The sequence below is a fragment of the Lathamus discolor genome, chromosome 3 (assembly GCF_037157495.1).
Source record: "Lathamus discolor isolate bLatDis1 chromosome 3, bLatDis1.hap1, whole genome shotgun sequence".
Lineage (NCBI taxonomy): Eukaryota > Metazoa > Chordata > Aves > Psittaciformes > Psittacidae > Lathamus > Lathamus discolor.
Window position 1 is genome coordinate 90,441,645 of NC_088886.1, and position 23,679 is coordinate 90,465,323.

General features: G+C 36.3%; 1 protein-coding gene across 4 annotated transcripts in view; it reads left to right on the top strand.

Moving 5' to 3' along the window:
* TTC21B (tetratricopeptide repeat domain 21B) overlaps positions 1–23,679 on the top strand; it is a 42,236-nt gene that overhangs the window by 10,963 nt on the left and 7,594 nt on the right. For 3 of the 4 annotated variants that reach the window (XM_065670523.1, XM_065670524.1, XM_065670525.1), the window contains 16 exons: positions 63–160; positions 659–859; positions 2,717–2,846; positions 3,261–3,418; positions 3,726–3,950; positions 4,737–4,975; positions 5,287–5,359; positions 6,398–6,508; positions 9,666–9,804; positions 11,686–11,792; positions 14,173–14,361; positions 19,253–19,363; positions 20,383–20,464; positions 21,230–21,380; positions 21,890–22,051; positions 22,453–22,648. In XM_065670523.1, the coding sequence (XP_065526595.1) occupies positions 63–160; positions 659–859; positions 2,717–2,846; positions 3,261–3,418; positions 3,726–3,950; positions 4,737–4,975; positions 5,287–5,359; positions 6,398–6,508; positions 9,666–9,804; positions 11,686–11,792; positions 14,173–14,361; positions 19,253–19,363; positions 20,383–20,464; positions 21,230–21,380; positions 21,890–22,051; positions 22,453–22,648 (2,372 nt within the window). The remainder of the gene's footprint in view (positions 1–62; positions 161–658; positions 860–2,716; positions 2,847–3,260; positions 3,419–3,725; positions 3,951–4,736; positions 4,976–5,286; positions 5,360–6,397; positions 6,509–9,665; positions 9,805–11,685; positions 11,793–14,172; positions 14,362–19,252; positions 19,364–20,382; positions 20,465–21,229; positions 21,381–21,889; positions 22,052–22,452; positions 22,649–23,679) is intronic. The other variant, XM_065670526.1, reaches the window with a different exon arrangement.

Consider the following 23,679-nt stretch of genomic DNA (forward strand, 5'->3'; position numbering starts at 1 on the left):
AAAACAAAGCATGTGCTTGACTAGGAGGCAAATCTGCAATAAAATGTTTGAATATATTACAGGAATTATCCGTTGTCAGCTAATACAAGGACAATTAGAAGATGCAGAGCAGCAATTGGAGTTTCTTAATGAAATTCAACAGTCCATTGGGAAATCTGGGGTAGGAGACATTTTCCTTCATTAAAATACTTTGATTACAATCTGTATTCTGGTCTACTAGCTACTTCTGTATTTCAGTCACTTGAGCAGAGCATTCTTAATGGAATGCCATTAAATCCAAGTTTCAGTTTTTATCACTATCTATCTAAGTTAATGTGTTGTCTAACTTTGCAACACAAGGATGTTTGCTTATAGAGCAAAAACATTATTGCCTTCCTGCAGTGCAAACCTATCTGAAGTTTGAAATGCCATGAAGTGAGGGATATTAATTATCATCAGGATTTTGGGCTTGGAAGCATTTAGAGCTTCCAGCAGAAATTAAAGGAATGCATTGATACAATAATCATTAGTGTAATTTACACTGAACTTACTAAATGTCTTACAGTGTCCCTAAATGTAAAGAAGATATGGCTAACATTAGTAATCGTATACTATGTATGAGTAACAGATGCATGTATCTGGAATATGGAGAATGTTTTATTCCTTTTTTTACCTGTAGGAATTATCTTTCTTGCGTGCAGTCCTAGCAATGAAAAAACAGAAGAGACAAGAAGAAGTTATTGCCTTACTGAATGATGTTCTGGACACTCACTTTTCATCTCTGTGTGGTTTTCCTCTTGGTGTGGAATATTTTGAAAAACTAAACCCTGATTTCTTGCTAGAAATCATTAGGGAATATCTTAATTTTTGCCCAGCACAGGTAAGCAGCTGTAGATGACATCTGTCTGAAAAAGGAAATTATTCTTGGATTTTGTTTTGAGATCATGAAGCAAAAATTTAGAAAATTTTCACTGTTAAATTCTGAATGCATTTTTTTTAAATACACGTGTTTAATCAAACTATCTATGAAAACATACCTTCTGTGAAGTGAGCAAGTTGGAATAATGACGCCTGTGGAAACCTGGAATATTTGTTTAATGCACAGTATGTGCATTTATATTTTTTTTAGTATCTCTTGATCAGGAAACTAACAGTACAGTGAACAGAGCTATCTCAATATGAACATAGGATGTTCACACAGGCGATCCTATTCTTGAAATATTTTTGTCAGCTCAGGGTATTTTTTTAGTATACCTATGTTCCTTCTTCATTTCAGCTTCTTTTTTGTGTTGGTAAAATTCAGTGAAATACTACTTGTTGTATCATCATTGTTATTAGTAATTCCAAAGAAAGATATTACTTAGATGGCTAATTTTTTGTGCCTGGATTTGCTTGGACTAGTTTTCGCAGCAAATGCATACCGCTAAAGCAGAAGAAACAGTTTCTCTAAAACAGCGTCTTCCTGAAATAGATTATTATTCTGAAATAGGTGGGAACTGACTTTTGTTATCCTGTCATTAGCAGATTTCTGGTCTAACTATAGAACCTTCCTGTAAATATTTATTCATGTACAGTTTTAAGATCTAACAGGCAGACAAATAGTTTTCCATTGTTATACCACCCTCTATAATGTAATGGTAATATTTGAAAGTCTAAAACATCAGTAGCAAAGGCAATTTCATGTCACAGATGGACATAAATAAGAAGTGTCATTCAGTGAGGTAGTGTCTTGTCTGAAGATTTGCCTGGGGTGTATTCCAGAAGTACTTAGTGGCAATGATGGTGTTTAATTTGGAATGAAAACATTATTTTCTGAACTGTTTTTCATAGAAACAAAAAACCTGTAAAAGAAAAGATAGGCTTTTGCTGAAGTTTTCTTATCTCTTCATTGGAAAAAGGGGTTTGTGGTATTAGAAAGTCAGGTGTTCAGCAAGGAGCCAAGTGGTGGAAGCTCTCAGTTTGATAGTGGACGATTGCTGCTTCTCTGGGGCATCAGTCCTGTGGAAATGTAAGCTGTGAACAGAAGGATCTTTAGGTTGCCTTTTCCTTTTTATATGTAACAGTTAGCAACTAGCTAAAGTAACGGAGGGAAATGAACAATGTTTCTGATAATGGGCAGCTAAAATGTGGTACGTTGTACTAGCAGTTTACAGGAAAGTAGCTATTTCTTGGGCTGCTGTTTTCAGTTGCTAGCAGTAGGGATATGTTCTGTGGTGTGGAATGAGGGTAGGAGGGACAGGACCAGAACCTTTTCTTCTCATCATTCTGGTCATTCATTCCAGTTTCTCTTGAAATTTAGTTCATGTTACCATTGCGTTGGATGAGTTGGCAGGGTATTCAGAGTATGTCGCCAAATGTTTATGAGCTTAATCTTCAGTTTGTGTCAGGTCTGAAGTGTTTTATCGTCCTTGAAGTTCATGAGGATCTCTTGTGTTCCTGCTTATACCAAGAAGTTGCTCCCTTAAATTTAAAACTTATTTTTATATTCCTTCACAATGACAGCTTTTAGGTTTTAGGGCTGAATAAAATCAAAGTGCTTTGGTATGACTCATTTGAGTTTAAAATGAAGCTCAGACTCGAAATGAAAAACAAGTCCAAAACCAGTCACTGAAGTGTTGTTTTTTGGTTTGGGGTTTGTTGGGTTTTTTTGTTGTTGTGTTGGTTTGGGTTTTTTTGTTTGTTTTGTTGTTGTGTGGTTGATTTTGTTTGGTTGTTTTTTTTTTTTTTTTACTCTTAGCCTGCAAGTCCTGGGCAGTCTCCTTCACCACTTCTCAAGCACTATGCTTCTGTTCTTGAAACTGTGGTAAAAACTGTGCCTGGTCTTCAACAAGCTGTCTTTTTAATTGCAAAAGTTAAATACTTGTCAGGTAATAGTTTTGTGAACGGATAACTATCCACCCCTTTAGTTTCTTTAATACAAACAATTAATTTCACACTTTTAAATCATAATGAATTTTTTCTGTCACTGCAGAGCACTGCATTACAGCTCAGTGAAAAACATTTGTACTGCCTTTTTTTGGTGATTTGTAGGAGTGCATCTGAATTGTACAAACACATAAATATGGTATTTTTGAATGTATTGCTTCCAAAAATATCACTTATTGAGATGGAACAATGGGAAAGCATCTTACATTTGATCTGCTTTTGGTTTCATTTCATAACCACATAATACTTGGCATATGAGCTTCTTCACAAAATGTGCCCATTAAATAAATGCTCTCTATTTAACCTCTGCATTTCATATAAACTGTTTTTTCACTTTCCCTTTTTTAACTTCCTAGGGGATATTGAAGCAGCCCATAGTAATCTACGTTACTGTCTTGAAAGGAATCCTTCCTATGCAGATGCACACTTACTGATGGCCCAGGTGTACTTGGCTCAAAACAATGCTAAGCTATGTTCTCAATCCTTGGAACTTTGTCTGAGCTACAATTTTGAGGTGAGTTCGACAAAAGAATGAAACAATTTTATTCAGTCATCTGAAGTTGTATGTTTTTGTATATAATAATTTTTAAACTGAACTAAACAGCCCTGAGAAGGATGACTTGGGGGTGTAGGAATTAACTTACTTAATTACTAGTTTGCATACTCTTTGAAAATTCTGGTGTTTTCATAAGGAAATTACTGAAGTTGAAATCAGATATATTTGGGGGAAAGAAGGAACTAAGGTCACTGTAAAAAAAAAAAAAATCTTCTTTCAGAGGGTTTGAATACTGTGCAACCCCTTATCTCATTATGTATTTTAGGTGAGAGAGCATCCTGTTTATCACTTAATTAAGGCCCAAACCCAGAAGAAGATGGGAGAATTATCAGAGGCTATTAAGACCTTACAGATGGCAAAGAATTTGCCTGCAATGAGAAAATCTACAGCTTCCTCAAAAACTAAAGGGAAGAGAATTGAAATTGACACAAGTGATCGTGTGTCCATCTTCCTGGAGTTAGTAGAAGTTCATCGTTTAAATGGAGAACCGGTAAGATAGCAAACTTGTTAAGATGTCATACATACCTGAAAACAATTTCTTCTTCCCGTTAACAGAAGTGTGTATCTTCATATTAGTTCAGAATAGAAGACCAACACTTTTTTTTTTAAATCAGAAGATTTGCTTGGTGAAATCCAAATATATCAGTATCTGACTTGACAGCTTGTACCTTAAATTGTACAGAGAAAAAAAATAGCCCTACTTGGAGGTGCTCAATTTTAAGTCTACAAGACCTCTTTTAGTTTTGAGAAGGAGATGCTGTTGATGGTCATCTGCTGGCGTGTAGATTTCTGTTTTGTCTGACTGGTGTTAGAAATATTTTTGGATCATGGTCTTCCTGTGGCAGCATCCTTACTCTCTTAATAAACAGTAAAACACTACATATGTATAAGAATATAAGAGAAGCTATACACAATCATGTAGTTGTAAGCGACCTCTGGAGGTCATCCTGCTCAAGCAGGAACAAGGTGCTAAAGGCATTGTCCAGATTAATTTTGAGCATCTCCTTGTATATATGCAATGCAGATGTTATTTTCTTTACTAAAACTTTCTCTGGTGGTTCATACCACATATGTTTTATTTAAAAAAAAATCAAGAGGAAAGAGAATTAAATGTTTCAGCAAAACAAATGGATACTATGGCTTAGGGATTTTTGTGGGTTTTTTTTTTCTGTTGGTCTCTATAATGCCCCCAGACATTTATTTGCTTATGATGTCTTTACTTTTGGCTGTCCAACAACAGGAAATACATCAATTCTATTGGTTTTATTATTTGCAGCATGAAGCTGTTATTGTACTGCAAGAAGCCATTAATGAATTTTCTGGAACTTCTGAGGAACTAAGAGTTGTGATTGCAAATGCAGATCTGGCAATTGCTCAAGGAGATGTTGAACAAGCCTTGACTATGCTCCGAAATATTACACCTGAGCAGCCTTACTTTGTACAAGCTAAAGAAAAAATGGCAGATATTTATCTTCACCATAGGAAAGATAAGAGATTATATGCTGGTTGCTACAGGTAAAAGTTTGTGGTGTGTGTATATATTTTCCAAGATGTTTTATGGTAGCATGGTGAGCTCATTTTTTTCTCTTCCTATTGTAATAAGTCAGAAATATGTAGTGACATAATGAATTCATTTGAGTTACTGTTGTAGCATTTAAAACAGTATCTGGGAGTCCTGGTCTGGAAAGATGCCTCAGATGTTTTTTATTTTCAGAACTAAAAACTAAAATCTGCAGAGTAGAAAATTGTTGTGCTCTATTTATTGTTGTTTAGATACCAGCATTGACATGTTAAATTCTGAGCAAAGTTCTGTCTTCTGTTTCCAGAGACCTAGTAGAAAAACTGCCAAGTGCTCATACTTTGCTTCTTCTTGGTGATGCATACATGAATATTCAAGAGGTAAGTGCCTGCTAGAGATGAATAGAATGATTGAGTCATTTGTTGACTTTGGCAAGTTGAGGCAATGTAGCATGTTGACTTATTGATTGGTAGCTGGCAAACAGAAACTGCTTTAGGATGTAAAACCCCCCCATAATTACTGGCTACAAATTTAACTGTTGAGTTCAAAGAAAAAGCAGTTGAAGATGCATTTCTTCTAATAACTGACTGGGTGAAAGCCAAGGTGGGAATTTTATCTATAAGAATACTGACCCGTAAGACTAACAAAAATTAAAAGCAAGAGCTAAATTAAATTAAGAAAGAAGTTGAAGATGTTTAAAAGAGTTTTGAAGTTTAGAATAATTCTAGGTAAATTAGTTCTATTTTGAAAGTTCTATTTTGAAATTTTAAATTACTGAATTCCTGTGCATTTATTATATCGTTTGCTTTCTTGATGAATTTGAAATATGACTCGGTATTTTTAGAAGACAGTATAGTCAAGTGGACATAGGATTTGGAAGGATACACATTTAAATTCAGATGTTGAAAGAATATACTGGGTTAGAACACACATCTGATAGTTCAGATTACTAGTTTGGTGATCTGTAGATCATTCATGGTTACTCACTTATTAATGTTTGTGCACATTTGTCTCCTTAACGAAGAATTAAGAAGCAAAAGGGAAACCATTTAGATTTGCTGTAACATGGCTAGAGGAGAGAAGTGGATGGTTGTCCAACACAGTAATAAGTTTGCGTAAGTTTGTTAACTAGTGAAAACAGTAGTAGAGAAATTTCAGTGGAAAAAGGATCGGGTTAAATCAGACTTGTTTGTTTGCAAAGTTCTCTCCGCATTCTGTTTTGGCATGGAAATGTAAATTTACATGGGCTTTACACTTCCAGCAATTTTATAGTGACAGTTTTTCTCTCAGAAGTATGTAGCTTTATGAATCAGTAGTACTTGGCGGTCATTCCTGGAAGTGTTACCAGATTTTGTTTTCTTCACACACTTTTTATGTTAATCTTTGACTTCTGTGTTTCTGTTTTTCACTGTCTGAAGCCTGATGAAGCCATAGAAGTCTACGAGCAGGCCTTGAAGAAAAATCCAAAAGATCCAGCTTTAGCAAGTAAAATTGGAAAAGCACTAATCAAAACGCATAACTATTCTAAGGTATTCTAGAATTACTGTAGTAGGCTAGTTAAATACTGTGTCCATTATTGTGAACATGTGGGCTTTGCCTGATTTTGTTTTCAGTTTGGGTAGTAGCAGCATTTCACCTTTACGTGCCTAACAGACTTTTTATACTGAACATACATTTGTAGATCCCCTTTGAAATACCTGTTCAGCCCTCTGTGACCCTTCACAGTACAGGGAAAGGAAGAAACCATTTTGGGACAGCCTGGGAAGGAAGCAAGCAGGGCTGTAATGCTGGGGAAATGGTGTGATTGTACCTTAATGCTTACATACAGGAATCTTGAACTTAGGTCTCTTAGGTTTTGTTTATATCTCACTGAGTCTTTTAATACAATGTTCTTGAATAGTCTTCATGTTGCAAAAGACAAACTGTTTTTTGCTTGCAGTATTCTTCTGCGTACATGCTGTGAAAGAAGCTGAGAGTTTCTTATTTCTTTTTTGGAGGAAGCCACTATCATCCCAAGCTGGCATGTACGTTCTGTACAAGTGGCTTTGACATGGATTGATAGTTGCAGAGAAATCAGTTCCAAGTTCCTAACTTTCAATGTCTGCTTTTTTTTTCTAGTCACTTTTATTGAAAAAGGAAACAGTAAATGGGTATAGAAAGTGCCTGGGAGACCAAGTACAAGAAATGGCTCTGTGTTTTGTTTCAGCAGCATCACTATGATAGTTTCTTAGTGCAGTCTTCCACTCTACTTGTTGAACTTATTTCAGATAATGGTGTCTCTATGTTTATTGAACCTGGAATAAGTTAGGAGGAGGAACATGAAGATGATAACGGGGGCTGCAGCACCTCGTCTGTGAAGAAAGGGTGAGAGTCGGGATTGTTCAGCATGGAGAAGAGAAGGCTCTGGTGAGACCTGACAGCAGCCTTCCAGTACTAAAACTGGACCTACAGGAAAGAGTATTAGGGTCTCTTTACCAGGGAGTGCAGTGATGAGGCAAGAGATGATGGTTTTAAACTGAAAGAGAGAAGATTTAGATTAGGTATTAGGTGGTGATGAGATACTGGAACAGGTTGCCCCGAGAAGTGGATGCCTCATCCTTAGAAATGTTCAAGGCCAGGCTGGATGGTGATTTGAGCAACCTGATCTAGTGGAAGGTGACCCTGCCTGTGGGGGTTGGAACAAGATCATCTTTAATGTCCTTTCCACCCCAAACCATTATATGATTCTTTGAAAACTATTTTCTACCTTGGATTCAGGACAGGACTGCTAGCACCCATCATCACTTCTTGTCAGGCTTAATACTGATTTGAATCTGTGTATCACCAGTTTAGGTAAGTGATACTGCAGAGAGTCTTTCAAGCACTGTACTAATACGCCATCATCTGACTTGTTTAAAGTTGCATGTTTATTACCGTTGTGTGAGGATAGTGTTGAAGGAGAAACATGGTTTTAGCTCCATGGAGTAAACCCAAAGGTTGTCCATCTTCTGGGAATGTCTATTTGATTACTTTTTTCCGTAAGGCCAATGAACAGCCAAGCAAGTTACCAAGGAGTGACTGGGGAGGTCTGTTGCATAGAAATCCTACTACAGATTTCTTTCTGATCATACTGAATGTGAAATTTTCAGAGTGTTATTCCAGGGAATATATAGGTTTTGTATTTGTGATGTATAAGCTGGCTGTTGTGTATGCACAATGTAATTATTTAACTACAATTATGCTGTTGTCAGGTCAAATAGAAGGAAGCCTTTAACTCTGAAGCACTAAAGAGTCTTTTTTTGTTCTGAGAGTAAGTTTGTAGGTCCTCTTCAAAGTATACAGCAAAGTGCACAGCTACATTAGTGGATACAAATCTGGTGAATTATAAGTCTGGTAACTTACAGTTTGTGATTATGTGCACTCAAATCCATGTTTAATTATTTCTTCATTGACCCAGACTTATTACATCTCCTAGCCTTAATGTGGGCTAGGACAGTACTAACAAAGGATTTAACTACTTATTGTAGGAAAACCAGAAGAAAATGTTTGGGGGAAACTTGCAGGAACAAATAATTTTATTTGGGCAGCTTCAAACTGCTGGAGGGTGTGTCCAAATTGTGTTTTGTATTTGCAATGTTAGAATTTTCCCTTGCTTCTCTTCAGGTCAGTACTACAAGCAGCTCAGTATATGATTCCTGTCTTGCTCCATGATACTTCAGACCTTTTTTGTGTATGTAATAACGTAATGCACTATGACGATTCCTAGAGCTGCTATAGAAAAACTTACAGTCTATATGGTGATGGGTATTTCATGGATTTTATTTGTTTTTATTCTGAGGGCTCAGTTATGTCATCCTTAGGATGCTTAAGTCTAAATAAATAACCTGCCCGACGTGTGCATTATTATGCATGTTTAAATGTGTTCTCTTTTAAAACAACAAAAATTAATAACTACTTCAAATTCGTTTTGGAAATGTACCTTTTCAACATGTAGCAGTTCTCATTTTATTCTTTTTTTCACTTAAGAGAAGTGACATCCTATTCCAAGACTATCTGAGTGGTTATATTGAAGTGGATTTTTTTAAAACCTATGGAATAATAGTTTATTAATCCAGAACATTGCTTTTGTTTTTTCTTGAGTAAATATTTGATTTTTTTTAACTGGTATGATTGCCAGTTCTTATGTTTAGAAATGAAGAGCGAAAACTACTTTCTATTAGATTATGATTCATTGGTATTTTTAAACTTTTCATTACTTCTTGTATCATCATGTGTTTCAGGTGGACTTTGGGAAAATATTTGTCCTTTGTATGCAGTAAAACAGAACTTTGTAACTCCAGTTTGCCTGGAATTATACAACTTCAGCAGCTACTAAGAATGAAGTTTAATTGGCAGTGATCCTGTCAAAGATAGAATGTGATAACGTGGTTAGGCCATGTAAATGCATGCCTGTTATCAATATGTGGGCTCTAGTTATTCTATTTATCTTTAATTTGGCATTACCTTTTTTGGAAGCCTGAACTTGCAATTAAATAATATTTGTTTTTTTTTTTTTAATATAGTATTTATTAAAAATGACTTGGTTGCAAGAGCAGTGAAGAAAGAAAAGAAAGACTCTTAAGCAGCATGTCACTACATACCTAAGTTTAAATGTTGTTGCCTTTAAAATTTATCTTTAAATAACAGATTTTTATTTCTTCCCTTCAGGCAATAAGTTACTATGAGGCTGCATTGAGAAGTGGTCAACAGAATTTCCTTCGCTATGATTTGGCTGAGCTTTTAATGAAACTGAAGCAGTATGAAAAGGCAGAAAGAGTACTTCAACAAGCTTTAGATCATGAGCCTGGTAGGAATGTTATTAATTTGCAACAAAATATACAATTTCTGTTGTTTGTGTTTTCTGCATGATTCCAAGGAGTAAACAAGTTCAGAAAAGTATTAAGTGAAAAATGAGAAATGCACTCTAAAATAAACTTCACTTACCTTTAAAGGTGCTTGTGCCAGGACTTTCAAAGATGCAACATCTCTGGTAGATGGAGTAAGTAAATACAATAGCAGAGCTGCACATGTGCAAAGTTCTTTCTCTTCTGTGCTGATAAATGTTGTGATTCTGAATTGATTGAGTGTAGATGAGTCATTCCTACTCTTAAGAAGTGGTTGTTTAGGTGATAAATACTACCCAGTGTGTTTCAGAGAAGAGAGAGTAAAATGGTTGAAGATACCTTTTAGGAACCTCTTTTACACTAATTTTATATTAGGAATATGCACTTACAAAGCTAAAACTTGGAGGGTTTTTTTCCTTGTTTTTGTTAAAAGGCAATTAAGAAGTTTTAAGGTGGTTAATGTGAGCTGTTGAGCTATACCCTTAGTTAAGGAAATCTTTTTGCAATGGTTGAATTACACTTGTTAACTTTTGTGGCTATCTGAATACAGAAATAGTTAGTATGATTAAATCTTATTCTTAGACCCTTCTGTAAATTTTTCTTACATCTCTATTTTACTGGTCTTTCATACTGTGCAGGGGAGAGTTGGTTTTCTGTCTTGTTTACTACTTACTGAAAAAATCTTCTGATTTAATGTTATATTCCTGCCTTAGTTAAGCCTTTGAGGATCTGGCTAATTTAATAATCATGTTCAAGGCAGCTTGATCTTCTGGTGTGGAAAGATAAATTGGCACTAAATACATTTGTCCTGTGTACTTTAAAATCTTCTCTTCCATCTTACAAGGAAGCAAAAAAGTATGTAAGCCAATATCCTTTTTGTGTCTTTGATACACACACATTCTCTATATGAAAAAAAAGTATATTTCATTGGCTGATTGGGAAAATTATTAAAGTTTAATATTTTAGTTTTTTTTTGTGGCATTTTTATTTTTAAGAAATGTTGAAATATCTTTCATTTCTGAAAGAAAAATAAAGTATAGGAAAAGTACTGGAGGGAATTATCTTACATGGTTGGCTATGTGGCCTAATCTGATTTAGAAGAGCACGTCACAATTACAGCACTTTGAAGACAGTTTGCTAATAGAATATAGCTCAGTATGCTTTTATTTATTTATTAGTTTTAAGAAAAATAAAACATGTATTTTCGTGGCTTTTATGTTTTCATGCAGACCTGTGCTTAAGATTTCACTTTGTCAATATATTAAAATGAATACAAGCCCAGGAGAGCATGTATTCTTTAAGTAGTACTTTATGTGAATATATTTTAACCATTATTCAAAAGTAGATAGCTGCTTTTTCAGGAGATGCTGAAATATTTAGTTAAAAATTTAGTTTCTGTTCATATCTGTTGCAGTTCTCTAGCAAAAGAAAGGTAGCTTAAAGTCTGAAAGAAATTTCATCGATGTTACGCTTTTTGGGTGTACAGTAGCACTCATTGAATCAATGTGTACATTATTCATTGATTTTTAAGGAGGATTTATTTCCTGTCCATTTAAATCAAAGGCTTTTCTCTCATATTTCTGAGAATGCAAGTAAACTATACAGTCATTTTTTTTTCATTCCTTTTGAACATTTCAGTGTCTTTGGCCTTAAATCTCGCTCTGTAGGTTGTAATGTTTACTCTGGCCAGTAATAACACACCAAGTCAAATCACAATCCTATATACATAAGATTGAGATGTGAATTTTTTACAGGCTGTTGCCTAGAGTATGTGGAGAGCTTCATCTTTCTTTATTAGGATCATCAGTTCTTATAAGAATGTTTGTTTAATGTAATTGTTACAGTTAATGAATTGTCTTCTCTGGTGGAAGATGTACGTTACCACGTGCTTCTGGCAAAGATTTACAGCAAAATGGAGAAGATTGATGAAGCCATTGTTTCATTACAACAGGTAAAGGTGTAAACAAAAAAACCTGTGAAAGCTTGCAATGTCCCTACTTTTATCCCAAATTCTAACCATGTTTTTGTGAATGAGGAAAATGCATATATGTTGGGAATAAAGCATCAGTGACTGCTGTGAAATGCAAAGAACATAAGTTGTTAGAAAGTCTTAAGCTTTTTGTGACCAGTGCTATCTGAGTTTGATCTCAGAATGCAGGCTTTTACTGCATTTTTTTACTATGCCTTTGTTTGTGTGTGGAGCATCTCTATGGGGACAGCTAGGTTATGTATCTTTAGCTCTGCATTGAATACTCACAGAACAATCTAGAATAGCTTTCAATGGCTACCTGTCATCTTGTTGTACTGCTCTTTATTTTAAAAAGCAATAATAAGACCTGTTCTTGTTATTTTGGTAATATTCTGGAGTTGAATATTACCACTGAGACTGAGGCTTGAAAGAATTAAGTTAGAAGCTAGAGATAATCCATCTAGAAGACGCTTTCTCAACACAAAGGTTGAGCACATGCTTTTTCGTTTTATCTCCAGTCTTACAGAAGTAGTAAGCCTTGGTAGCATCTTCTGACCATCCACAAAATTAAATTATGTAGATTGGTTAGAATGATAATTGTACATAGGAGTTAAAATCCTACTGGAATTGCTATTTAATCTTTATCGTTAAAATCTTTCTGTGCTTTTCTTCATAATGTACTTTCGAAGTTAACGTTTTTCCCCATATTCTCCTACAGTAAATCTCCCCCAAAGCAGTCTATTTCTCTTGCTCTTTACTTCTTTAGTTCTGTCAGGTTTCTCACTGTATCACACTTCAAAAACTTTCTCCCCTCTTTTCTTTTGTTGTTTTTGGTTAGTTTCCTCAAAACTATCCTTCCTTATACCAGTCATTTTTGAAGTCTATTTTTGAAGTCTTTTCTTGCCACATCCATTTACACAAAACCATCTATATTTTTATTATTTCAGCAAGACTTAACTGCTCGGTCATGTTATTGCTGCCTCTTAGGGAGTTTTTCCCCTTAGTTTTCAGAGTGATGTTAGAAGTTCCTCCCATATTTTACTTTGTGTTTTAATTCTCCTTCACTGCTAGGCAAAAAGGTAGGGGGATGAGAAGCAGCAGAGTAATATTAGTGCTTCCTTCTCTTCAACTTGTGAACTTTTTAAATGAGCCAAACAAGCCTCTGGAGATTTTATTTCAATGTTAAGATAGCTGCAAAACTGCTTGAGCAGAAAGAGGAAATCCCTTGTGTGTTAATTGGTTAGAATTGCAATTGAAATCAAAGAAAACTGGTCAGGCATAATCAGAACCATGCTTCTGCTGGACTTTTCTTAATCACTCCCTAGATGAAGGATCTCAAAATGAAATTTGAAGGGTTGGTTTTTTGTTTTTTTTTTTTTCCTTTTTGTCTGAGTTTTCTGTACTTAAAGCAGTTAAGCACATACACCTTCTGGGATGTGGCTTTTAAGTTTGAGATCTTTTATATATACCTTATCAAAAGCTTAATGCTAAGAGAAGAAAAAGAAAAAGGAAAAAGACATGTGACACTTCAGTTGAATATTTTTGATGTAGAAATGTAGCTTGGAGACTTAAAAGAAGTTCTTAACAGGAACCCATGGAGATGATAAAATTTCTCTAAGCAGAACTGCAGAGGATTTGTTCAGTGATGTCCTAGCATTTTTTGTGATTACAACTCTGCTAGAAGTTATGAATTGGAACATAGCAATTTGGATTGAGGAAAAGGTTAGTTATAAATAATGCAAGGAACAGAAATATGGAGAGAATTTAGACCAATAAAAATGTGTCATTTTATTCAATTAAATGTATTTGACCTAAATATTCCTTATATGGAATATTAAATAAGCTTGTTCATACCTCTTTGATTCAGGTACACAAGGGGTAAACTGGATCCCTTCCCAGCTTTTTGCTTTAATGTCCTGTTCATTACATTTCACAAATACTGTATCTATGATTGTCTCAAAATTATGTTCTCTAAATCTACCTTTTAGAATGTACTTTACTGGATCAGCATACAGTTGTCATAAAGAATATTTTCTAAAAAGTGTACTGGGATTCTATCTTGGAAGTGTTGAAGAGTGTGCTGCTTTTCAGTGTGTTTTTAATGTGGGTTTTGGAGAAGCAGGGCAGTTTGAGACAGGTTATTGAGGGAGAGATTGGGGTGGTGTGTACTTTGTTTTCATTGATATCTCTTACAGCAGAGATGATTTTACCCACTTTATTATTTGAGGGGGGGTGTTCATCTATAGAATACATAGTGTGCTTGTAGAACCTTTTAAAAATTTAATAAAATCACTTTAAATTAGGTAATATAAAATTAATTCCTTTGAAAAATTTTAACTGTTCACTCTTTTCCCCACACCAGGCTCGGGAATTACAAGCCAGAGTGCTTAAACGGGCTCAGATAGAACAGCTGGATGCAGTTCCTGCACAGAAACAGTTAGCGGCTGAAATTTGTGCTGAGATTGCAAAACATTCCACAGCCCAGCGAAACTATGAAAAAGCAATTAAATTTTACAAAGAAGCTCTTGTTCACTGTGAAACCGATAACAAGGTCAATTCTCCCTCTGACTATTTTGCAGTTTTCCCATTCAGTTATGTTATCTAGCAATACGTTTTTCTAATTATCCACAGTGTGTGTATTTTAGCCTTTAACTTTCTCCCCTGCATTGCTTATCATGATAATTGTATGTTCTGCTAATTTCTGTCTCTTTCACAAACTCCTGATTCAAGTGGTAGTCTGCATGCACTCTGAGTTGTCTGTTAGAATGTATATTGGGCCTGTCTTCATGTACCAGTTGAGGACATGTAATGTACACCCAGTGTTAATGGAGACTGTTTCAGTGTTGCTTGTTGCCTGTCCTCTGGAATGAGGTATTAGTGATTATGGTCAATTGAGACAATTTCTGTCTCTTCTTTATCTGTTTTAGAAGCTTTAGACTTTTACATGGATTTGATAGGATTCCCTTTTTAGTCACAAAATGTTTACTGGAGGTTCTTTTAGATGAAAATAGATATATTAATATATTTTTTGTCAAATTTCCATGATTTCCTAAGTCTGTATATTTAGGTGTACGTGAGAACTTCTTATTTTGCTGCTTCTTACTGCATAGCTGTCAGATTCACCAGCTGCTAAATTATCAGCATATCTGCTGGTTTTAATACTTGGACTCATGTGTTCTAGCTTTGGGAAGGACTTAGATTCTTGAAATCACAACTTCAGCATCTTTGAGACAGGCTTTCCTCAAGGCAACTTGTGAGAATGAGGAAGAAATAGAAAAATAAATAGGAACAGGAATAAAAATATCCTTAAAGTCTTCAAAGAAAGGTGACTTCCCTTTCTACCATTTAGAAGTGAGGAAACTGCCTGTCATAGTACAGGTACAGCTATGGCTTCTGCATTATGCCATCCCACTAATTCAGTAACAAAGCCATAATCTACTTTTTTCTTTCACTTCAGTACTGAAATACCAGTATAGCACTTCCTTTTTATTCTTGCTAAAATCATACTATTGAGAGATTCCTATTGTTACAAGATATGCCGTGCACTGACATTTGTACTGAATATCTGCTAGATGCACTTAGTGGCGATTTTGGCTTCAATTCTGCTTTGCTAGCAATACAGAATACAATGACATCTCAGTAAATCTAGGACTGAATTTCTGATTAAGAACTTGTTCCCTGCTTAGAGTATTAGAAGCAAAATGCTTTTAGTTGCCCACAACCAGTTTAAATTACAGAATCAGAGAATGGTTTGGGTTGGAAAGGACCTCAAGATCATCCAGTTCCAACCCCCTGCTATGCGCAGGGACACCTCCACACTAGACCATGTCACCCAAGGCTCTGTCATCTCATTGTATTTCTATAGTTTCAGTACAGTTTAACTTGTTTTCTTTCTTTCATTTTTGAAAACAGTGCTGGTACAGGATTTAATTGAACTCTTTTAGATTACTAAATATAAATTTGGGCTGTTAAACACCCAACGATTGCTTGATGTCTTCACAGAGTTTATTTATAATTATATATGGAAGTATTGGGAATCCCTATGAAGCTGTCTGTACTGTGTTTCATCAGAACAAATTCTTCTGTGTTCTAGCCAAAGTAACTCAAACGAGATTTGAAAAAAAATTGCTCAGCTAAATGTGAGGAGATTGTAGTCCATGTCATAAGGGTTTTGGGTTGTATTGTGTTGTTTTGGTTTACATAGTTAAATTTCGTAGGTAATACCTTACCTCATTTCTCTGACTAGATAAGAGGCAATGCAGTTGCCAGATGCAGATTTGAAGTGGATCACAGACATCACTTCATAGTATCATTATTGTTTGGGTTGGAGTTGAAAATTTAGAGACCGCTCCCAGTCACTAGAATCTAGTATAGAAGACCAGTGCAACTGGTATTCTTCTCTTGCCTATGGCAGGAAGTATCCCTTGACCAGCACACTGCTTTTCAGTCTTCCACTGTTGTGCACAAAAGAAGAGTGGCTTGAAGAAAATATTCGTAATTAAAATTCTTACAGCATGCTGTCTCCATATCACATAGAATCATACAACCATAGAATAGTTGGGGTTGGAAAGGACCTTAAGATCATCAAGTTCCAACCCCCCTGCGATGGGCAGGGACACGTCACACTAAACCATCTCACCCAAGGCTATGTCCAACCTGGCATTGAACACTGCCAGGGATGGAGCATTCACAGCCTCCCTGGGTAACCATTCCAGTACCTCGCCACCCATAGAGTAGGGAACTTCTTGCTTATATCCGATCTAAACTTCCCCTGTTTAAGTTTTAACCCATTACCCCTTATCCTGTCACTACAGTCCCTGACGAAGAGTCCCTCCCCAGCATCCCTATAGGCCCCCTTCAGATACTGGAAGGCTGCTATGAGGTCTCCATGCAGCCTTCTCTTCTCCAGGCTGAACTGCCCCAACTTTCTCAGCCTGTCTTCATACGGGAGGTGCTCCAGTCCCCTGATCATCCTCATGGCCTTCCTCTGGACTTGTTCCAGCAGTTCCATGTCCTTTTTATGTTGAGGACACCAGAACTGCACACAATACTCCAGGTGAGGTCTCACAAGAGCAGAGTAGAGGGGCAGGATCACCTTCAACCTGCTGGTCACACTCCTTTTGATGCAGCCCAGGATATGGTTGGCTTTCTGGGCTGCAAGCGCACACTGCTGTCTCATGTTCAGTTTCTCGTCAACCAGCACCCCCAATTCCTTCTCCGCAGGGCTGCTCTGAATCTCTTCTTTGCCCAACCTGTAGCTGTGCCTGGGATTGCTCTGACCCAGGTGTAGGACCTTACACTTCTCATGATTGAGCTTCATCAGGTTGGCATCAGCCCACCTCACAAGCATGTTGAGGTCCCTCTGGATGGCATCCCTTCCATCCAGTGTATCAACCGAACCACACAGCTTGGTGTCATCGGCAAACTTGCTGGGGACCCACTCAATCCCACTGTCCATGTCACCGACAAAGATGTTGAACAAGACTGGTCCCAACACCGATCACTGAAGGACACCACTTGTTACTGGTCTCCAGCTGGACATTGAGCCATTGACTGCAACTCTTTGTGTGCGGCCATCCAGCCAGTTCTTTATCCACCAAGTGGTCCATCCATCAAATTGATATCTCTCCAATTTAGAGGCAAGGATGTCGTGTAGGACAGTGTCAAATGCTTTGCCCAAGTCCAGGTAGATGACGTCAGCTGCTCTACCCCTGTCCATCAGTTCTGTAGCCCCATGATGGAAGGCCACCAAATTAGTCAGGCAGGATTTCCCCTTAGTGAAGCCATGCTGGCTGTCACCAAGCACCTTGTTGTTTTTCATGTGCCTTAGGATACCTTCCAGGAGAATCTGCTCCAAGATTTTGCCAGGCACAGAGGTGAGACTGACTGGTCTGTAATTCCCTGGGTCATCCATTTTCCCCTTCTTGAAAATGGGGGTTATATTTCCCTTTTTCCAGTTGTCAGGAACTTCACCTGACTGCCATGATTTTTCAAATATGATGGCCAGTGGCTTAGCAACTTCATTTGCCAGCTCCTTCAGGACCCACGGATGGATTTCATCAGGTCCCATGGAGTTGTGCATGTTCAGATTTTTAAGATGGTCCTGAACCAGATCCTCTCCTACAGCAGGCCTAGCGTCTTCATTCTCACAGTCCCTGCGTCTGCCTTCCAAGACTTGGGTGGTGTGGTCGGAGCTTTTGCCAGTGAAGACCAAGGCAAAGAAGTCATTGAGAACCTCAGCCTTTTCCAAATCCAGGGTAGCCAGTTCTCCCGAGAGCTTCCTCAGGGGACCTACGTTGTCCCTACCCTCTTTCTTATTTGCTACGTACCTGTAGAATCCCTTCCTGTTATCCTTAACATCCCTGGCCAAGTTTATTTCTAACTGGGCCTTAGCCTTCCTAACCTGGTCCCTAGCTTCCCAGACAACATCCCTGTACTCTACCCAGGCCGCCTGTCCTTGCTTCCACTTTTTATAAGCCTCTTTTTTCATTTGAATTTTCCTCAGCAGCTCCGTATCACTTCAGTGCTTACCCACCTGCCTTTCTGAGTTACATAGTACATGTTTGAATATGTGAAGAACGGGAAGTAGGAAGAAAACAGTTGTTAAATATTAGGAAAGTAGCCTTCATATCCTGAATAGGATGTTCAAAATACTGTTTTGTTTCAGAATTGCTATTCACAAGTATGACCAGAGAAGGAATTACAATGCAATTCTAAGTGCCTCATTTTTTAAAACAAAATCAAACACCATGTAAAGTTAACCAGGAGAGACATTGCTTACTGTTTGTCTAATGCTAATTTTGTTTTGTGATCGGTTTAACTCCCGTTTGCTTCGATAGGAACTTGATTAAATCTGTGGCAACTCTTGTGTTCATGAACTTTTCCATGGCAATTTGTTCAGAATAGTCTACAATGGAACTTTAACCTTAAAGATGCATGCTTATGTACATTTCAGTTTGTTAATATTTATTCTGAGGTTGCTTCAGAAATGGATCCACACACAGTCTTAATGCAAATGACAAAATTAAATGCAAATAAGAAAGCTGTTTCTGCTGGAATTTGCTTATACTCCAAAACTAATTGGTGAATGTTGATGAGGTATTTGCTTCTGTCAGGGAATTGAAAACTACTTGCATACATATTTTTCCAAGAAAATTATTCTTACCAAAATAAGTTTTCAGAGCAATTCTATCTGAGCAGCTCTGTATTCAATGTACCTCCAGAATTTCCATCTGAAGAAGAAAAGTTTTATCTGTTTTAAAGGTGAGGGACTAGAAATTAATTTATTTGACCAAGAGCCCACAGGGAACAACAGAGAAAGCTCTCACTTTAGAAGAGAAATAAGTTTTCCCTGAGGCTCTGAAGCCTCAGTTAATACTCACAGAACTGAACCAGCTTTCTTCATTTTTGAATTACTTATATTTGAATATTTTAATGTACAGGCAATGTTGGAACTTGCACGTTTATATCTTGCACAAGATGATACTGATGCCTGTCAACATCAGTGTTCCTTATTACTGAAGAACGACCAAGATAATGAAGCGGCAACAATGGTATGTGCTATTATACTAATCCTGTATCAGGAGTTTAATTTTAAAGTTTGTGTGTCTGCAATGTGATGGATCCATGAAATGCTACTTTTAAGAAAGCCTGCAGCTTCTAATTTTGAGAAACATGAAAAATCCATTGCAACAAAATGTTTTTCTGTTTATGCTGGGTAATCATTCAGTGTGTTTCTAGCAATCACAGCCGTTATTCTATCTTGATAGCATAGTAATATTAAAGCAAATGTCTAAAAAAACCTTCCAGAAGACAAGAACTGTGTACTTAAGGTGGTTTTACATTCTTATACAATCATAGATTGTATAAGCATTTTTAATCACAGCTGCAGATTCTCTGTACAGGATTTGCATACTTGTCTGCTTAAGAGACTGCTCAATAGACTGAGCAACTTTTGCTTTAATACATTAGGAGCAAAATGATTTTAAGATGGGAATAATTTATTTTCTTACAGCAGTCTAACATCTGGAATTTATCCCAGTAGGGTGCAAGAACAGGGGTAATAGCACTCAATATTTGTTATTAAATCTACTCTTTATTAACTACCTCTCAGTGGAGAAAAAAACCTAAATAATTGTTTTACTTCCAATGCTGAAGTAGTTATCATGTTTCTTTTTCCCAAACTTTAATCTAATTTTGCTTTTCTATGTGCTTAATCTGCACATAATAATAAGGAAATTATTATTATTATAAGAAAGTAAGAGAAAAGCTGTACAAGTAAAAAGAAACATATTTGGAAGCTACACCAAAATGTTTAATTCTCTTTTGATTTCTACCTTAAGTGAAAATTTGAAATATGAGCCTGTACCTGCTCATTGTTATCCTCTCTATCTAGAGAGAGTGTTTATTTTCCAGAGAGTAATAAAAAATCCAACTCGTTTTACTTCTTGCATAATTCCTGCAGCACTTAAAGCTGCATTTTCAGCTCCCCACTTTTGCAGAACTGAAGCTCATTATAAATGACAATTGATAATATTTTGGTTTGTTTTCTCTAAACTGGTCCATATTGTAGATGATGGCTGATCTCATGTTCAGGAAGCAAGACTATGAACAAGCTGTCTTTCATTTCCAGCAGCTCCTAGAACGCAAGCCAGGTGAATATTTAGCAGTGATATTTTTAATTCTTTCTGATACATAGTTCTAATGAGATAGAAGAATAAATATCTAAAAAATACTTTGTCTGATTAAAAAGAAATGTGCTGTTTATAATGCAATAGATCCTATAAACAAAGACCATTACTGTGTGTAGAAACATAAAGCTATTTTAGGGGAAGCTGAGAAAATTATTTATTGTATATACAGTAATTTACTTTGCTGCAATATAATGTGCATTGTTTGCCTCAAGCCAAATATAGCTAGGGTGTTATGTATTCGTAACTGTAAAGCACTTGCTCTTGTGTTTAAGATAACAAGTGAATGAGTGCAAAGCTAGCCTTTTATTTCAAATTAATAAAGGAAGTTTTTCTATATGAATTTGGAATTCCTACAATAAAGTTGCTCTTAGCAATTTGCAGATTATGACCAGAGAGAAAGCTACTAAAATGTATTAAAACAGTACTATAATGAATGTAAACCTTTCTAGAGGACTTTGTGAAAGAAGTTGTGAGAGCACAGCAAATGTTTTTGAGTGCTTTTGAAAGTGAAGTGCAATTATACTTATCTTTATAAAGGTTTGTATAGAAATATCTCAAGTATCACTTGATATCTTCATTCTTGTATCTGTGGTTGCTATGCAATATGCTTATGTATTACATCATATATAAGTTTTGTATGTGAAGAAAAGGCAGGCTCTTTATTTTTTAAGCTATTCATATAGCAAATAACTAGAATCACAATGTCCTAATTATTTGTATATTTAGATAACTATGCAACCCTCTCCCGATTAATTGATCTCTTAAGAAGAGCTGGGAAACTAGAAGAAGTCCCAAGATTTCTGTTAATGGCTGAAAAACATTCTTCCAGAACAAAGCTTGAACCAGGATTTCACTACTGCAAAGGGCTGTATCTTTGGTACTTGCAATTATAATTAATATAAGGTTTATTTACCCATGATAAGGTTTATTTACCCATTATCATTCAGAGATAGATTATATATATAGTGTGTGATAAGCAAATGGTAGGTAGTATAGCACTACTTTTCTAATTACTTAAGATGCTAGGACTTCAGGAAAACCTCTTCTCTTCTGAAATACTTTCCAGTTAGCTCCTCTTTAAAATGAAGCTGTCTTATCTGTCTCACATGCATCTTTAATATTTCCCATTTGTTAAAAAGGAGGGATATTCTTGCTGGGTCAATAATATATTACTTATTTTCAAATTTTAGAATTTATCAGACTGGTTTTTGCCTGCAAAACCAAGCTCCTTGCAATAGTATGTGTGCTTTTTGAGCCGTGCGTTATCAGTGTGTGCAAGTGTGTAAACTGTTTTATAAATACTTGGGATTCTTTGTGGGATTTGGGTGGGATTTGAGGCAGGAAATTTTACTTGACTGTCTTTAATTATTTTCATTAATTGTGTAGGTATACGGGTGAACCAAATGATGCACTCCGGCATTTTAATAAAGCTCGAAAGGACAGTGACTGGGGACAGAATGCAGTCTACAACATGATTGAAATTTGTTTGAACCCAGATAATGAAACTGTGGGTGGTGAAGTCTTTGAAAATCTGGATGCTGACATAGGGTAAGTGAATGCAATAAATATTGCTTGGGTTCTTCCGTCATCCATTTTCTCTGCTTCTCCTTAATAATGTGCCTTAAATTAAATTGCTAGAAGTTTGAGCTTATCTAATATCAAATATTCTACTTACTGTATTGTGAGAGCCCATTCTAGACTGTAATAAGTCAGTCTCAAGCAGAAAATAGTGATTTTTACCTGGAACCCTGGTCACTTGCAGTGTGGAAACCAGCTTGTTAGGTTGGAACTGCTGTGGTTACAGAAGAGAATCAATGTAGAATGCCTATGTAACAAAACCTTCTTGTACAAAATGGCATGCCTTTACCATGGAATCAATACTAACTTGTAATTAATTTAGTGTATATTAAAAAAATAAGCCTTTACAGACATTTTCTTTCCAATAACAGTAATTCAACAGAGAAGCAGGAGTCTGTGCAGTTGGCTGTAAGAACAGCAGAAAATCTTCTGAAGGAACTCAAGCCTCAGACTGTTCAGGGTCACATTCAACTGCGAATCATGGAAAATTACTGTCTCATGGCAACCAAACAGAAATCAAATGTTGAACGAGCACTGAACACTTTCACTGAAATAGTAGTGGCTGAGGTTAGTAACATGTATAATTTCCTCAGTCTTCTCTTTCACAATACAGGGTTTTTTTTAACTAGTCTTGCGGTTTACATTCAGGAGTAGTGGAGTGTTAGTGCAGTTCATTCTAGTTATTTTTTTTCCTTATTAAAGAATATTTAATATAAAATTTCGAAAAAAAAAAAAAGCCATGCTGAAATAACAATGTCTTTTAGAAGTTTTCCATTGGATTGCAAATTTATAACTCAATGCTAATATTGCCAGTTACTAAAATGTGAATAGGCTGCTTAGTTTGAGTTGCTGGGTTTGCTTTTTAATTCCCAGTCTTGCCAGCACTGTGTCTGATGATATAAATCGATACAGTACTTTCATTCTGTAACCAGAAACAAATATAAGATGCCTTCATATACTTCAGGACAACTTGGCATAATTTAGATTCCAGTACAAAATTATCCATCTGCTTAAAATCCATCCTTACAATGGAAATCTTCATTATTTTATAGTTTGCTGTAGTCATTAACTTTAGGATTAATAATTGATGCTCTTGTTACCAGCACCTTTCAACAGATTTTATTTAAGCACTTTTAGACACATTTAGTCTGTAGAAATGCCAAAAAATACTTAAGTTACTACCACCCATTGACTGGGTGCTAAACTGCTCCTTGTCTGAGGTGAGCATGCTGATGCTTATCTTGTGTGTAAGGCAGTTCTGAGAATCACAAGGTGTCCCTCTGCCTCCAGTACTGGCTTCTGAGTCCTGCTCAGTATTGATCTGAGGTTCCTTGGATATTGAATGCTTTTCACATGGTGACACAGTTCCAGCAAGAAGAATGCTCTAGTCTATTTAGTTTTCTCTCCAGGGTCACATAAAACACAGTTTTAATCTTTCCAGATTTCAGAGGTTATTGATCCATGCCAGGTGTGACTACTGAGGGAGAGGGGAGATGAGCTGATCATTGTGTGGAAGAGGGCCTTTTGGTGGGGTCTTTTTTATAATTTTATTTTATATAACCCATTATGGCAAGCCTATTTTACAGCACAATCCTACA